The sequence below is a fragment of the Archocentrus centrarchus genome, unplaced genomic scaffold (assembly GCF_007364275.1).
Source record: "Archocentrus centrarchus isolate MPI-CPG fArcCen1 unplaced genomic scaffold, fArcCen1 scaffold_41_ctg1, whole genome shotgun sequence".
NCBI lineage: Eukaryota > Metazoa > Chordata > Actinopteri > Cichliformes > Cichlidae > Archocentrus > Archocentrus centrarchus.
The window spans coordinates 88270-104989 of record NW_022060267.1 but is presented as its reverse complement, the minus strand read 5'-3'; the positions used below and the strand labels follow the sequence as shown (position 1 = coordinate 104989).

The 16720-nt window shown below is 47.7% G+C and overlaps 1 protein-coding gene across 1 annotated transcript in view; it reads left to right on the top strand.

The window, feature by feature from the left end:
- Positions 1 to 13009, top strand: part of LOC115776945 (NACHT, LRR and PYD domains-containing protein 12-like) — a 42350-nt gene extending 29341 nt beyond the window's left edge. The window contains exons 8-10 of the mRNA XM_030724744.1: positions 10088 to 10261; positions 12243 to 12289; positions 12465 to 13009. Coding sequence (XP_030580604.1) covers positions 10088 to 10261; positions 12243 to 12289; positions 12465 to 13009 — 766 coding nt within the window. The remainder of the gene's footprint in view (positions 1 to 10087; positions 10262 to 12242; positions 12290 to 12464) is intronic.
- Positions 13010 to 16720: the final 3711 nt, after the last annotated feature.

Sequence of the window (16720 nt, the reverse complement as noted above, 5' to 3'; positions counted from 1 at the left end):
CTGTGATTCGGGGACATGCCGGCTCCCTGTCTGTTAATGAGGCACCCCAAAAATTTAACAGTGGGACGGGCTATCTGTAATTTGTCTTTGCTGGCCTTGAATCCGCGGGCATGTAACCGCCAGAGCACATCGTGTGTGGCCTGGAGGCAATCTGCCGCTGTTGTGGCTGCGATGAGAATATCATCCACATACTGAATTAGTGTACAGTCGGGTGGGAGCTCGCAGCCTGATACGGCTTCTTTTAAGGCCTGATTGAAGAGTCCCGGTGACAAAATAAATCCCTGCGGGACCCGTATGTACCGGAGTTGTCGCCCCTGGAAGGTGAAGGAGAACATGTCTCTACAACTCTCTGCCAGAGGAAGGCAGAAGAATGCATTTGCCAGGTCTATACAGGAAAACCATTTTTGTGTGGGAAGGAGCGATGAGAGAGCGGTGTAGGGGTTTGGCACCGGTAAGGTGGGAGTTACCACAATTTTATTTACGGCCCACAAATCATGAGCCATTCGGTACTTACCGGTCTCCACCTTCTCCACAGGTAAAATCGGGGTGTTCCAATTGGACTGTGAAGGTTCAAGGACTCCCGTCTTCAGGAGTCCTTGAATGGTGTCTGTGATACCAGCTTCAGCTGCAGGTTTGTGAGGGTACTGGGGAATCCAAATGGGATGGACCTTTTGAACTTGAATGTAATAGGAGGTAACCACTGACAGTGCCCCGCATCGGCTGGTCCTCTTGACCACAAAGTACAAGCTAGCCGGGCAATTATGACTTCAGCCTGCTCGTGATCAGAGTATTCTTGGCCGTGTTCTTGGTCTAGCGTGACGTGTTCCAAATTAGCCTGATTATTTGCACGCACATAAATTCGGTACATTTTGATACTTGGAGAGTAAGTGAGTCCGGGGATCTGTGTCGGGACCCAATCTGTCAGGCCCTCTGCACGTTTCATCATGGGCCCTAATTCTTTGGCCGCGTGTCCTGAAGGTAATGCCAGCGAGACATGTGGAACTGATGTCTCCACCATTATATACCAATTTTGCTGGTCGGAGGTGAAACTAACCGCTGCTGCGACTTCCTCAGGAGCCACATATAAATCAGAAACCGCTACCTCCCATTGTTGACCCTCCAGCTCGGCAAAAGCGTCTTTATACCAATCTGTGTCATCTCGATCGTAAAACAACGTGACATGGGGAGGGTCAGGCGGAGAGACATATGGTCCCAATCCAGCGATCCAGGGTTCCCACCTGCGGAACAAAGTCAATATGCCTGCCTTTGTTGGCGTTTCTGGTTTCAACAAAGCCCAGTAAATGTCAGCAGTGTGTGTCTGTGTGGCCAGGGGTTGCATCAATAGTTGGTGCTTCCAACTGGAGGGCTGATAATCACACGTCCTTGTTTGCCCATCAGGTAGGGTAATTGTCACTCCATCTGCATTACACAGAATCGGTGCTCCCAACTTCATCAATAAATCTCTTCCCAGGAGATTCACTGGTACATGTTTGGCAACTACAAATAAATGATGCACTGTCTGTTTAGCTACCACCGTGTTAAGTGGTTTTGTTATGGGCAGAGTTTGTGGCACCCCAGAGAAGCCAACCACGTCGACTGTCTTGTCCGACAACGGTGTCAGTCCAGATAATTGTCTTATTGTGGAATGAGTCACTCCTGTGTCAACCAGGAATGGCATAGTTTTGCCTGCCACCATCACTGGGAGAAGTGGTTCTGCCATTCCCTCTTCTCCGTGGCCTCCCTGTGTCCTTAATACTGTCCTGGATCCGAACCCCAGGTGTCCTCCCACAGGGGGTACTGGCCGCCTGGAGCCTGGTACCGCACTCCTGGTGCAAACTGGTGATCGGGTGCGGCCTGTGGATTAGGCGCTGTCCACCCTCCTGGGCGTTGTGGTGGTGCCCATGTATTCAGGGTTGCCACGTGCTCTCCCACGGCTTGCTGGTCCTTGTCTGTTCATAGGACAGTTCCTGACCCAGTGACCCATCTGACCACACAGAAAACAGGCTAATGCACGAGGTGGTCCCCCTGGTCCGCCAAACGGTCTCAAAAGTTTCCCCCTCGGAGCCCCCCACCCACGCTGTGGGTTTCTCTGTGGAAATGGTAACTGATGACCGGCAGGATCCGAATCCGGATCCAAATCCGGCCAATTCGGTTCCTCTGGGTTCGCCATGCGAACCACCATTTGTTTTGTGGTCCGTTTACTATTTTTCTTTAACTCAGTCGCTTCTTGTCTTGCTTTGCCGAGTTGGAGTTTCAACAATTGGGCCTGTAAATCCTTCACCTTACTGGATTCTTCATCTTTTGTGTCTTTGTGTCGTTGCATATGGTGTACTAAGTGTCTTTCCCATTTGGTGTCCTCACACCCTGGTATATCAGGATTGTTTTGCATCAGTTCCTTAATTTCCCCTGGCATTCCCTCCAGTACCGCCTTCCTGAACCACTCTTTGTTCGCTCCTTCTTTATAAGGATGAGCACCTGTCTCTTGGAGCCAGGTGTCTTTAACCTTATCTAAATAAACTCTAGGGGCCTCAGATGTGTCCCACATGAGTTTAGGAATGGCTGGAGCTACATTCCTAGGGAAAACTTCCCTCATAGCTGCACCCAAGGCAACTCCTCTGTAGTGTAGGGGAGTATCGTCTGAGTCATTCTCCATTTGGGCCAATTCTTGGACCTCTTTAAGGTCCCTTCTCGACATTCGTTGTGCTGCCACAGCCCTGAAATCACCCACTGCGACTACGTAGCCTTGTGTAAGGCGATCTAGCGCATGTAGGAATTTAGCTCCTCCTTCGGATGGGGGAGGTAGCTGATCTGCCAATGTTTGAATATCCCCTAAACCAAAGGGTTTATAATGCAGGGGACCTCCTTTTATTCTGGCTAATAATGGCATTTGTGTGGGCAATGTTTTGCTTCGGGTCCCACTGGATGGTTCCCCTGTTTCATGTGTTTCTTCGTCACTACCAGCCTGATGTTCCTCTTCAGATTTCTCCTCCTTATTCTTCAGTTGTTCTCTTATGTCCAGCAGGTGTTCCTGCATTTCAGTGTAGTTTTGTGCCATTTGCTCCCACATTTCATACTGTTGTCGGCAGAGATCCTCCTCCTCTGAGGCTTCTGACTCTGGTTCTGATTGTTCTGGTGAATGCTGAGAGTTTTCACTCTCAGAGTCCACGTCTCCATCTATTTCAGCCTGTAATTTAATTTGCCTTTTACCCCTTTGCCTCTTGGGGTCTTTTCTTTTCTCCTTTTCCTTTTTCTTGCCTTTCTTTAACCGTCTCCGCTCCCTCGGAGACTCTCCCTCTTTTAGGTGGGCTCCTCCAAACAGGAACTGGTCATCTTCCATCTCCTTTCCACCTTGCACTCCCCCATTTCCTGTCCATTTTTGTTCCAGTCCCAGTTTTTTCGGTGCCTTATAAGGTGGTGGATGATCTATCCCATGGAGTTCCATCTGTCCTCCAGTTATGTTAATCACGGGATAGTTACCTGAATTTCCGTCTTTCCCCTTCTTTTCCTTAGGAGAGCTGTCAAGATCCTCTGCTGATGGTGTCGATGGCTCTGGAGTTCCATTCCCCATCTCTTTTGAATCTTTATTTTCAATTTCTCTCTTTTTTTCTGTGGTCAAGGCACATACAACAGGTGTAAATGTCATAAAGCTTTCTCCAGCCTTCCACAGCATCCTCATGTGGTTTCTTTCGCACCCTTTTTTCCCAGAAGGTGAACCCGTCTTTCTCCTCTGGGCTGGATGTTGCTTGAAGGGACATCGACCTGGGGTTGAGGGGGGGTGGGGTGGGGTGTAGAATAGGAGTTTTTGTTTTTCTTCTTTTTTTTTTCCCCTTTTTTTTTTTTTTGGGTAGCGCTTCATTACGCGTAAAACCTTGCACACCGCCTCTGTCGTACACACGCACACACACACACACACACACGCACCTTTGAAGGGAACCAGCCTCTCCTCCACCGTGACCTCGGGTCCGGGCTCGTACAGGAGAGGCAGCCTCTCACACCACACCTCTCTGGTGTCGCGATCGTCAAATCGCAGGGCCGCGGAGTACGCGCGGAACGTCTTGAGGGGCATGGTCACACGAAATATCGAGCGACCGCTCTCCGCGTGCCACAGGCTCTCGCACGCCTCGCCCCTCGACCTGTACACACCGGCGAGGATCAGCAGTCCCACGTTCGCGCGAAACTCGGCTCGACCCATGGGTCGCCAGCCGTCAATCCCCCTCCCCACCCCAGCCCTCCTGCCGGCCTCCAGGTTCGTCATCGCGATCACCCGGTCCTCGAGTTGGGGTTCAAAGTACGCCAGGAACGCCGAAGCCGTCGAGTTTTGCGACACGGCGTCGTGGGCGCGAAGACGACGGGTTCGACGAAGACGACGAGATGCGCCGCTGCCGTCGCGAGGAACGATGCCGGCGATCGGAGGAGAACGGAGTCGATCTCCACGTAACCGTCCCTCGATTCGACGCCATCATCGATTCCTCTTCCTCCTCCTCCTCCTCCTCCTCCTCCTCCTCCATGTCGCGATCTCTATCCTCATCATGCCCTCCGGCACCTTCCTCTTCTTCTTCTTCTTCTTCTTCTTCTTCTGTATCATAATCTCCTTCATCATCATCATCATCCTCATCCTCCCTGTCACAATCTCCCGCCGTGTCACGATATCTCTCCTCATCCTGCCCTCTGGCACCCTCTACCTCTTCTTCTTCTTCTTCTTCTTCTTCTGTATCGTAATCTCCCTCATCATCATCCTCATCCTCCGTGTTGCAAACTCCCTTCGTGTCACGATATCTCTCCTCATCCTGGCCTCTGGCACCATCTACCCCTTCTTCTTCTTCTTCTTCTTCTTCTTCTTCTTCTTTTTCTTCTTCTTCTTCTGTATCGTAATCTCCCTCATCATCATCCTCCTCCTCCATGACGAGTTCTCCCTCTTCATCCTGCTCTCCGCTCTCCTTATTCTCTTCTTCTTCTTCTTCTTCTTCTTCTTCTTCTTCGGTATCGTAATCTCCCTCTTCATAGTACCCTCCGTCCCCGGCCCGGTCCTCGCCGGTAGACTGCGGTCCGCAACTCCGACCCGAGGAGGAACCCCGATTGTCCAAGGCGGCGTGGCCGCGAGACAACATGATCGCCGCGATTGCCTCAGCTAGCCGAGGCGACAGGATCGCAGCATCCGGCGGCGGCAGTGGCGGCGGTGGCGGCGGTCGCGTCGCACGCCGGTAATCGAACGCTCGCGTACACGACATGACCCGACTTTCCTCTGCCTGCTGTGTCGACGGTCACGGTCCTTTACGATTCGCATGACACCGCTTTGTTTGTTTTAGTGTGTTGTTTGTTACGCAGTGACGGAAGCAAAACTTGGCTTGGGGCTATCGTGTTGCAAAGTCCGCGCTCGGTGGTGCACGGTTTTTTGGGCGGTTTTGGGGATTTTTGGAGTTTTTTTTTATCTCAATCGCTATCGAGTGTGGTTGTTTGGCGATGGTGATGATGATGATGATGATGGTGATGATGATGGCGATCGTAGGTTCGCGTCGTGTCGCCTCATCGATAAACGAAGCCGGCCAACTCCACGAGTGTGATTTTCTTTTTTATCGCAAACACGATCGAGCGGTTGTTTGGCAATAGTGATGATGATGATGATGATGATGATGATGGTGATGATGGTGATGATGATGATGATCGTAGGTTCATGTCGTGTCGCCTCATCGATAAACGAAGCCGGCCAACCCCACGAGTGCAAATTTTTTTTTTTTATCGCAATCGCGATCGAGCGGTTGTTTGGCGATGCTGAAGTCGATGACGATGACGATCGTGATCGCGATCCCTGGGTTCGCGTCGTCGAGTCCTCGACCTGCGATTGCAGCGGCCTTTGCGTAGCCTCGCTTTCGGTCCGGTCTGCTCCATTCTTGAGTGCTTGTGTGTGTCTGTGTCTGTGTGCGTGAGTGTCCGTGTGTGTGTATGTGTGTCTGTGTGAGTGTGTGCGTTTGTGTGTGCGAGTGTGTGTCTGTGTGCGCGTGCGTGCATTTGTGTGTGCTAGTGTGTGTGTCTCTGTGCAAGTGCGTGCATGCATGCGTGCGTGCGTGTCTGTGTGTGCGCGCGAGTGTCCCCGTCACACGCAGTGCAATGACTATCACTGGCCACACAGTCAGGAGGCCTGGGGTCCCCTCGACCCCCAAGCCTCAGTGGGACGGGGGGACGGGTCCGGGTGACCCCTTGCGGGGCTTACAAGGGATAACAAAACAGTTTTCCCTCGAATGGTTTACTTTTATGATGCTTGGGGTTCTTTTGTCAATAATTACCCCGGGCCTTCCACCCTTCTTTTAATGCTTTTATGCTTAGAGTCTTTTATTAATAATTATTCCGAAGCTTGCTCTATTATTTTAATATGCTGGGAATTCTTATTATAATTTTTCCGGGCCTTTCACCCTATGCTTGGAATACGTCTAACCTACTCCGGGCCTCTCACCCTATTTTAATATTTAGGGGTCTCTAATCCCCCAAGGCCTTTCACCTTTTATTTCTATATTTTAATCTTCAAGAGAGCTCCAATCCTCTCGGGCCTTGCACCCAGTCTATCCACCAACCCCAGGCCGCTGTGGACAGGACCCACGTCTGAGCCTGGCTGGTGATGACCAATCGCTGAGCAAAACTATCTAATCTTATTTTACTTTTCCCTTTACACTAAACCATTCGTTAAGTAACACAATATTTCCTTTCCTTATTTTACTTTCTTTTTATTTATCCTGACATTCTGCATTATTGATGTCTTTTTTAATTTAGAAACACAGGAATTAAACGTGATCTGACCACTGTTTGAAAATACTCAATCGGCAGACATTCGATAAAACAGGTTTCTGCCTTACCTTCTCAAGGATTTTCCGCGCTGGGTCAGATCGGTTCGTTTCCCGGTTCGTCTGGCTCAAACAGCCCTCTCCAATTTATCCTACCTTTCTTTCTTTATCCCGGACGAGCCCCCAAAATTATTGGGATAACAGGCTTCCTTCGTCCCGCTCCCCCCGGGATCGTGATGAAAGAAAGTAAGGTCAGACTTTCAGTTTCATTCTTAAAATTTATTAATCACCACACATAATACATGAGGGCCAAAAATAATGCAGAATTAAACAAGCATGCTTGGAGATTGCAATTAATACTCCCTTACCACGTTTACACTTTTCTCATCCCAAAATGAACGCTGGCTGCAATCTGTCTGTCTGTTTGCGCATCCCTTTTTTATGCCCCGGGGACCTGCCCTAATGCCTTATAAGGAATTGTTTTTCCTTTAGGGCCAACTCTCCTCTCTCAGTTATGCAACCCCCCACTCCTCTTCTGCCTGGTGTAAGCAGTGGGAGAAATACTCCGCCTCAGAATTCCTTCCTTCAGACCTTCTTTCCCTTATCAAAATAATGCACCTCCACGCTGAGCCTTGCATTTCATAAATCTGCAATAATCAATTCCCTCACCAGCTAGTTTGCGGGGCCGGAACTGAACCCGTTTTTCAGCCGAGGACCGAGTGCTTCAGTGGTGGAAAACCCGCCTAACGATTCAAATGAAGCCACTGGCACCGGAACCCTGTTGGTGGGAAAGAGGCACCTGTCCAGTGGGGCATGATGGGAAAAGTTTGAGAACCAGTGCTTTATGAAAGGAGAGGAGAAAATAATTGTGCTTAAATTATTTGTAAAGATTTAAATGGAATCCCTTTAAAATGGTTCAGTGTGTTAAATCAGTTTAAAAGAGACTTTACATTATATATGGTTCATGTTTACAAGCTTCCTGTTTTATTGTGAAGGGCTCATGATTGTAACAGGAAGTAGTTTCCATGATCAGAGTGATGCTACTCTGCTATTGGTTGGAGAAGGAGGAAGTGTGTGTCTGTGTGTGTGTGTGTGTGTGTGTGTGTGTATTTGTGTGTGTCTCTGTCTGTGTGTCTCTGTGTGTGTGTGTGTGTGTGTGTGTGTGTGTGTGTGTGTGTGTGTAGCATTCATTAGCAGAGTGAATGGACTCATAGCCACTGTTTAGCTCCCTCAGCTGACATTATAGGCTGTAGTTGATGTTACTGATGAGGAAGACTGTGAAGCTCCATCAGCTGGAGCTACAGAGTTACCACGGAGACGGCACCATCTCGGGATCATTCCTCGGCTGACTGAGAGACTCCAGCAGAGATGAGCTGGAGGTGCAGAGACTTGTGCATCAGCAGAGATCTTCATCAGCCTGCTCTCCTCCTCCTCCTGCTCCTCCCAGACTGTAAATGTGCAGCTTCAGCATTATAAGGAGCAGATTTTCTTTTTGCTCCTGGAGTGAAACGGCCGACCAGTTTGTGCCACAGAGCTCCCGAGCATCACTTCAGGCCTGCAGCAGCTTTCATTGGTGTTCCAGTTGGTTTATTGGAAGAATATCTGCTGGCTGGAGTGTGTGTGCAGAAAGAGTGTGGGCCCACCTTTGCTTCATGGAGCCTCATTGAGACTTTTGTCATTGAGCAAACTTAAAGGGACATTTCAGAGAAATTCTAATCTTTCATTTCATTGTTAAACACTCAGCTCTAAACACTCAGCGTGAGGACTGAGTGAAGAGTTTGAGGACAGAGTTTTGGAGCTGCGCTCACAGCTTTGAGCCGTCCATGCAGAGTGCTCATTCTGATAACATGTCCCCTCCTAAAAACACTCCTCTGAGCATCCATCGCAACCACAGCAGGTAGAAGATGGGCTTTGTTTCTCTCACTGATGTTTGTGGGATTCATTGAAATCTTCTCCTCCTCAAAGTCAAACTCCTCCAAATCCAGATGCCATCAGGACAGCAGCAAAAATCCTGGTGTCCACAACTTTGAGTCCCAAACTGACTCTGAGCCTCTTTAGTGAATCCAGCAGCTTTTGAACTTCCAAAGAAGTCTTTGAGCTGCAGACGTCAGGAAATCTGAGCCCAAATGTTCCTTTTTCTTTCAGATTCCACCTTTGGAATGAAGCTTTTCACAGGCTGCTCTCCTTTAAATGAGCTGCATCAAACAGCAGGGGAAGAACACACTGTGCTGAAGGAAGATGTGGGTTTTGTAGTCCATCTTCTGCACATTGTAGTTCCAACACATCCAGCATCACGTTGTTAAGGAGAGACGAGTGTGAAGCGGTTCAGATTCTCAGCGCTCTTCTCTTTTCCTGAGTCCTTATTAATTCTCCTGCCACCTCCCAGCTTAGGAAAAGGAGATAGGAGACACTTTTAGGATGTCCACTTTGTCTCAGGCTCAGTTTGTCCTCCTCAGGTGCTGCCTGCCTCTCTGGATCCTCCTTCTAGTTTTTCATGGCTTTTTCTTCTGCACTTTGTTTCCATCAAACTAATCAAAGGTTCAGTCAGTCTGCTTCTGCATCTGGATTTGGCTCCTCTCCTCCTCAACACTCCAGGACATGACAGGATACCAAGGCCAGATGTTCTTGTGCAGCACAAACACTTTTTCAAAGCTTTTTCCAAATGTTGAACTTGCTGTGGAAGCAGCTCCCAGTTTGAGTCCAGGAGACAGACCCCTTCTCTGCTTTAAGATCAGCTTCAAACTTTCCTTTTGGATCAAGCTTCTAGTTGGAGCTGGATCAGGTGACCCTGAAGCCTCCCTTAGTTCTGCTGCTATAGGCTCAGGCTGCTGCTGGACTTCCCATGATGCATTTCTTCTGCACTCCCCTCTTTTCCCTCCTGATGCTTTGATCTGCCACTACTGCAGCTCCTTAACTTTGCTCTTCTCTCTCCTTAGTTTGTGTTTGGTTCTTGTCTCTCTGAGCTCATCTCTGCTCTCTTCTCTTTGCCCTCACACTGAAACCAGTCATGGTCCGAGCTCCTCCTGGAGCCTGTTTTCATTGGAAGCATCTTTCTGTCAGAGGGAGTTCTTCCTTCCCACCATCACCAAGTGCTGCTCACAGTGGATTGTCTGATGGTTGGGGCTTTCTCTCTAAGATTGGAGGCTGTTACCTTCCACTGTTACACAACCTGAGATGATGCTGTTGTCTGTTGGCAATTGTCACTTATAAATAAAGCTCCATTAAATTGATTGGATGGAAATGATAGATGTTATTGTATGTGACAAACAGGAAATGATTGCTCACAGATGGATTGTTGTTTTGTGTGTCTGCAGTCTGTCAGGCTGTCTGATCACAGAGGAAGGCTGTACTTCTCTGGCCTCAGCTCTGAGCTCCAACCCCTCCCATCTGAGAGAGCTGGACCTGAGCTACAATCATCCAGGAGACTCAGGAATGAAGCTGCTGTCGGCCGCACTGAAGGATCCACGCTGGAGACTGGACACTCTCAGGTATGGAGAGGATGTCTGATAGAGGAGGAAGAGCTGGAAGCATTTCCTGTGTCCTTCACTCACTTCCTGTTTGTTTCATGCACATGTGACATCAACAATCACACATGCAGGAACATTTTTCCTTTGCTCACAACAAAAACACTCTTGGAAGTGAACAATAAGGGATATTAATGTAGGGGGTCTCAAAAGAGAACGTCTCCAGGAACAAGTTGTAGATATCTCAGGATATTTAACAGTGCAGGATTTTGGGAAAACTCATTTTTCCCTCTGAGCCTGATTCAGATCAGATGAATGTGTGCACAGAGAGGCCGAGGACATATTGATCCTAGCTTCCTACAAACACTGGAAGCAGGAAACTGTTAGCCTAGCTTGATCCAAAGAAGAACAAACTGATCACAGTTTTCTAATCAGAGCTGTGATAGAAGCTGACAGCTACAGGGAGATGTTTTCATTTAAAGGCAGCAGCCCTGCACAAATGCATTTCTGCATTTCTTTCAGAGACAAAGGTCACAGTGTGCTTTGAAAAGCCAACACACACTATAAAATAATGGAAGTGACAACAATGCAATAAATCAGTGCATTTAGAGAGGAGCCAGGTGCAGATCCAGAGGCAGGAAGGAAGTGAGAAAAAGGAGCGTTTATTGGGCCAAATGCAAAAGTCCAAAATGAGGAAACACAAAGTCCATCAAAGAGATATCCAAAGCAGGCACAGGAAAAGAGGATAGGATATCCACTGGGAGCTACCTGCAAACCAGAGACAGGTGGGAGCAAAGCACAGGTGCAGACGCTGAGAGACGAGCTGATTGGACGGTGTGTCCGTGTCAGGATTGGTGGGCTTTTGGAATTCTTCCTGGATGCTGTTGCTGCTGTCGCTTGTTCTTGGATTAAGGATTACACACTTGGGACTGTGAAGGAACGGTGGGAGGGGTCCTGACCCACAGCCTGGATAGGCCCGCTCTGGTACCCTTACCTGTTTCTGGTAGCTTCTGACCAGGGCCGCTGCTAGGCTCTGAAACATTGGGGGCGGAGCCTAAACTCTTTTGCTCTCTCCTCTTCATAGCTCCACCCCTGAGCTCCACAGAGGAAGTTGTTCTTCTTGGTGTGATTATTCTGCGTGATGTAGTCTCAGATTTCAGAGCCAGTTTTCCATTTTGAGCTCATTTCCAGCTTCAAGTCTTTTAACAACCTTGTGCAGTTTGCAGATCTTCTAAGTTCTCAGCTGGAAGACAAAAGCTGTAAATTCCCTTCAATGAGTCATTTTGAATTGATGTTCAAATGAAGATTCAAATGTTGTTCCAGTGTGAAAACAATGTGTAACTGGAAGATCCTGTGAAGCACTGCTGAAAGACAAAGAGCCCAACACGTGGACATCCTCTGTTCTAACATCATTTCAGCTGTTGTGTTAAATCCTCTTGACTTTTGTGCCTTTCTGACTGTATAAAGGACACTTTGAGACAAAAACAGGAAAACAATCTGATGGTGCTGCAGACTAATCCACAGGATCTGATCTCCTTGATCCGTGGATCATTTTCCTATACTTGTCATATTCAAAGGTCAGACATCTTCAAGTGTGTGTGTGCCTCTGAAGCACAGCTGTGACTCTGTCACTTCTTTTCCTCTACTTAATGATGGAGAAGAAGTTTGATGAGACCAGTGCTGCATTTGAATGCTTTCTTTCTCATCAACAACATCCAGACTGAAAGCTTCAAAGAATGAACTCCAAAGTGTTCAAACAGGCTCCCACTGGCCATCACTGCCTCTGCCTGTAGCCGGGTCAGACCTGCAGCTGCAGGGTTTTGATGCTGATCTGAGAACAGTTCAATGATGCGGTCATCCCTCGTGGTGCTCGCAGCTTCACTTTCATCGGCCCTAAAGGGAAATTAGCCGTGCGGCCAAGCCAGAACAAAAACATGTAGAAAACAGAGACGCAGACGCTCAGAGGAAGACAGGAAATAACCTCTGACCCCCCTCCTCCTTTCAGGGCGGAGCCTGCTGGAGTGCGATGGCTGAGCCCAGGTCTGAGGAAGTGTAAGTGTGTTTTTAATGTGATTGATGAAAACAAAGCAGCACACATTCAACCATCTTCAAACTGTCACATCACTCATTCACATCTCTGATGTCAGGAGTCATCATCAAAGTGTCAATCAATGAACAGATGATGGATCAATAACTGCAGCTGGATTGTGTTTGTTCTCTCCATCAGATTCCTGTCAACTCACAATCGACACAAACACAGTGAACACAAAGCTACAACTGTCTGACAACAACAGGAAGGTGACACATGTGAAGGAGGTTCAGTCATATCCTGATCATCCAGACAGGTTTGATGTTTATCCTCAGCTGCTGTGTAGAAATGGTCTGACTGGTCGCTGTTACTGGGAGGTCGAGTGGAGAGGAAACGTTTATATATCAGTGAGTTATAGAAGAATCAGAAGGAAAGGAGACGGTGAAGACTGTTGGTTTGGAAGGAATGATCAGTCCTGGAGTCTGAACTGCTATGATGGTGGTCCTCAGTCTGTCATTCACAATGACAGAGTAACATCCATCTCCTTCTCCTCCTCCTCCTCCTCCTCCTCCTCTGGCTCTAACAGAGTAGCAGTGTATGTGGACTATCCTGCTGGCACTCTGTCCTTCTACAGAGTCTCCTCTGACACTCTGATCCACCTCCACACCTTCAACACCACATTCACTGAACCTCTTTATCCTGGGTTTAGGTTCTGGTGTGGTGCCTCAGTGTGTGTGTGCTGAGCTGAGTGTAAAGAGCGTCCTCCTGTTAGAGAAACACTCTGACTGTTGAACAGATAGTTCAGTCTGTACATGTCTGTCTCTTTCACTCACAAACACGTTTTCACATTCATGGATTCAATCAGTTGATGTTTTAAACTGTTCTCAATGATTCCTTGTAAACTTCTTCCTCTTCAGTCCTTTAAAGATGGAAGCTGCCATTATTCCAGGATCCACATGTTGTTTTTCTGTCTTTTTCCACTCAAAGCTTCACAGTGAATATCAGGATGTTGTGTTTCTCTGAAGCTCACTTCACAACCAGCTCCTCTGCATTTTCAACAAGTCTGAGCTCATTCAAATCCATCCAAATCTTTGATTTCTCTTTCTTAATGCCATTTTTCCAACCTCTCCACATGCTCTTACTGTTGGACTCATTGATGGAAGCAGGACAGGAAGGAAGCTCTCAGCAGGAGCACCTTTTCACAATAAGAGCACATTTGCATGCTTTGTGCTTTTGAACTGATCCAATGACAGAAACATGAACTTCCATATTGATCAGATGTTGATGTGCAGCTCTGATGTCACTAACATCTCCTTGGAGTCTTCATTGATGGTGATTTGTGGCCCTCTGCTGGTGAGAAGATGAACTGCATGAAGTGTTTGAAATGAGCTTTTTCTAATTGGACTGCTGACTGCTGTTAACCACACTGAGACCAACACTGATGTCTTCAACACAAACACTGATGTGGATGAACAGTCACTAAAGACTATTAATGTCTATTTGTGTCTTTAACATGTTTGTGTTTGTCACAGAGAAACTCTGGATTGGATTTCTGGATCTTTGCTCTTTTCCCTGCAGTTCGTTCCCACAATGACTCCATGATGGAAATCTCTAATAAACTCATCAAATGAACAGCATGTCTCCCAGTGTTTGTGTGTCCTTTGTGCTCTTCTCCTTGTATCCAGTCTCTGCTGCTGTGTGCTGTGCTGCACTCACTCACAGATCAGAGTACATGTACAGTTATCCCAGCGACACCAGGAGGAGACAAATGTTTGGCTTCATTTACAAACAACAATCTCAGCTATGGATTCAAACAGCAGCAAATATGCAAATGAATCCTATTCAGGCTCCACCTTTGACCTTTTCTTTTCCTTCCAAAGGTCAGAGCACTGGGAAGCGTCATGTTGGCTTTCTTCCAAATCAGAAGCTTGAAGCTGTCAGGGGGAGTCTCAGGGTCAGGGTGCTGTCTCACTGCAGAGTCTTCAGGCTCAATCCTCCTGAGCTCACACACACAATTATTTCTAGATTAGATTTAGCTGATATTTCACAAACAAAGCTCCACTGGAGTGAACAGAGATGAGGCCACTCTGACTGTTGGAGCTCTCTGCAGGTTATTCTAGTGAACCAAAACCAAGCAAATAACAAAGAGTCCAAAACATTTTGCTTCACTGAAATCAATCAAAATGAGCAAAGGAAAAAAGTGGAACTAACTCAAACTCTATAGTTGGTTTACAAACTAAGTTCAAGTCAAACTGTGGATAAAATGAGCTTCGTTTTCCTGTTTGTCACTTCAGCTGGATGGATGTTAGGAACACAGGATATTTGAGCTGCACAAATCATTTGGAAGAACTCAGAGACGTGAAAGCTTCCTGTTACCTGTGGCTTCTTCTGAGTCAAAGCTACATGTCCCAGATGTCACACACACACACTTTTATTAACATTCAGCTGTAGATGTACAGGAGAAACTGCTCAAAAATAAACCACTGGCATATTTAAATAATAATGCTCCTCAAATAAATTCATGCTTTTTTTCCTCCATAACAAAAGACTTGCAGCCGTGTGAAGGAAGGGGTGTAAATATGCTGCAACGTAGACACACCATTAATATAACAATCTAAATAGAAATACAGCATCAAGTAGCATATCACAGCATTAATCTTCACAACAACGTGAAGGTGTTGAAGTAACTGCACAGCAGATAGAAATCAGACTGCATAGCAGAGAAACAACAAAATCACATGCTGATGATTTCCTGGAAAAGAATGTGTGTTTTGGTCTGATGTTTTGTGTCTACAGGACCCAGATGAGGCCGTTAACAGGCGACAGTGAAGGGCACAGAAGAAGGAACTGATACGCTGCTACATGCTTGCATATTTCAATAACTGTAACTGTGTCTAAGTCTGTGTATAAAAGTTGAACTAAGATAGAGTAGCATATCACAGCATTAATCTCCACAACAACGTGAAGGCCTCCTGTAGGCCCACCACCCACAGGAGGTGTCGTAGGGGTCGGGTGCAGTGTGTGTCGGGCGGTGGCCGAGAACGGAGGGCCTGGCGGACCGATCCCCGGCTATCGAAACTGGCTATTGGGACATGGAATGTCACCTCTCTGGTGGGGAAGGAGCCTGAGCTAGTGCGTGAGGTTGAGAGATACCAGCTAGATCTAGTTGGGCTCACCTCAACTGTCGTGTATTTTTATCTTGATGACATCAGTATTTTCTATCAATATTTTTATATCATGTATTGTTATATATATTAATCACACACTCTAATTAATGGTCACATTATGTATTATTTGTCACCTATATTGTCACTCACACACTGAAGCTCTGCATGCTGTAGACAGGTAAAAATGCTGAGGCCATCTGCTGCGACCTGGGATTTTTCCATTAAGTAATGCTAGCCCCCACCTTTGTGAGGAGCTTCACCTTTTACACAGTGCACTTTTGACCCAGCTTCTCCCGAGGGGAGGGCGAGTAGCCGGAGTGAGTCCTGGAAGGGAGGGGTGGAAGCGCACCTGGACTTCGGGCCGTGGGAAAGTTGGGTGTCTTGCTAGCCCCCCGAGATCAAGTCATAGAACTGTTGCCTAAAGAGCATCTTAATATGTCCCCTCCGCCTGATAACAGCTGGAGGAGGTGTGAGGTTGGTCTATAAAAGGCAGAGGCAAAGTTGGGAGGGAGCACTCTTCTTTGCTCTTCCTCTCACCCGTGTTTGCAGCGGCTGCAGGCTCTCACTCCCGGGAGGGCTTCTGTTTTTTATACTCTGTTAAACTCTGGACGTTTATTTCTTTGCTTTTCTACCACCTTATAACAGCACCAAGGCACTCACTCTCGGGAGGCTTTTTGCTTTCTTGCATTTTGTTTAACTTTTTGCTATCTTGTACTTTGTTTAACTTTGTGCTTTAATAAATCCTGGAAGCGAAACCTGCTCATCTCCAGTGAGTTTCTGTGAAGTGTGGAGCTTTTCTCAAGGTGCATTTGTTCCCATTGGTCTCCCCTCCGCCTGGTAAGAGCAACAGGGGGAGAGAGCCGCAAAAAAAACCCGACACAACGCATGGCCTGGGCTCTGGAACCAGTCTCCTGGAGAAGGGCTGGACTCTGTTCCAGTCTGGAGTTGCCCTCGGTGAGAGGCGGCGAGCTGGGGTGGGTATTCTTGTATCCCCCCGGCTTGCTGTCTGTACGCCGGAGTTTACACCGGTGGACGAGAGGGTAGTTTCCCTGCGCCTTTGGGCCGGGGAACGGGTCCTGACTGTTGTTTGCGCTTATGCGCCGAATGACAGTTCAGAGTACCCACCCTTTTTAGAGTCGCTGGGCGGGGTGCTGGAGAGTGCTCCATCTGGGGACTCCATGGTCTTGCTGGAGACTTCAACGCTCACGTGGGCAATGACAGTGAGACCTGGAGGGGTGTGATTGGGAGGAACGGCCTGCCCGATCTGAACCCGAATGGTGTTTTGCT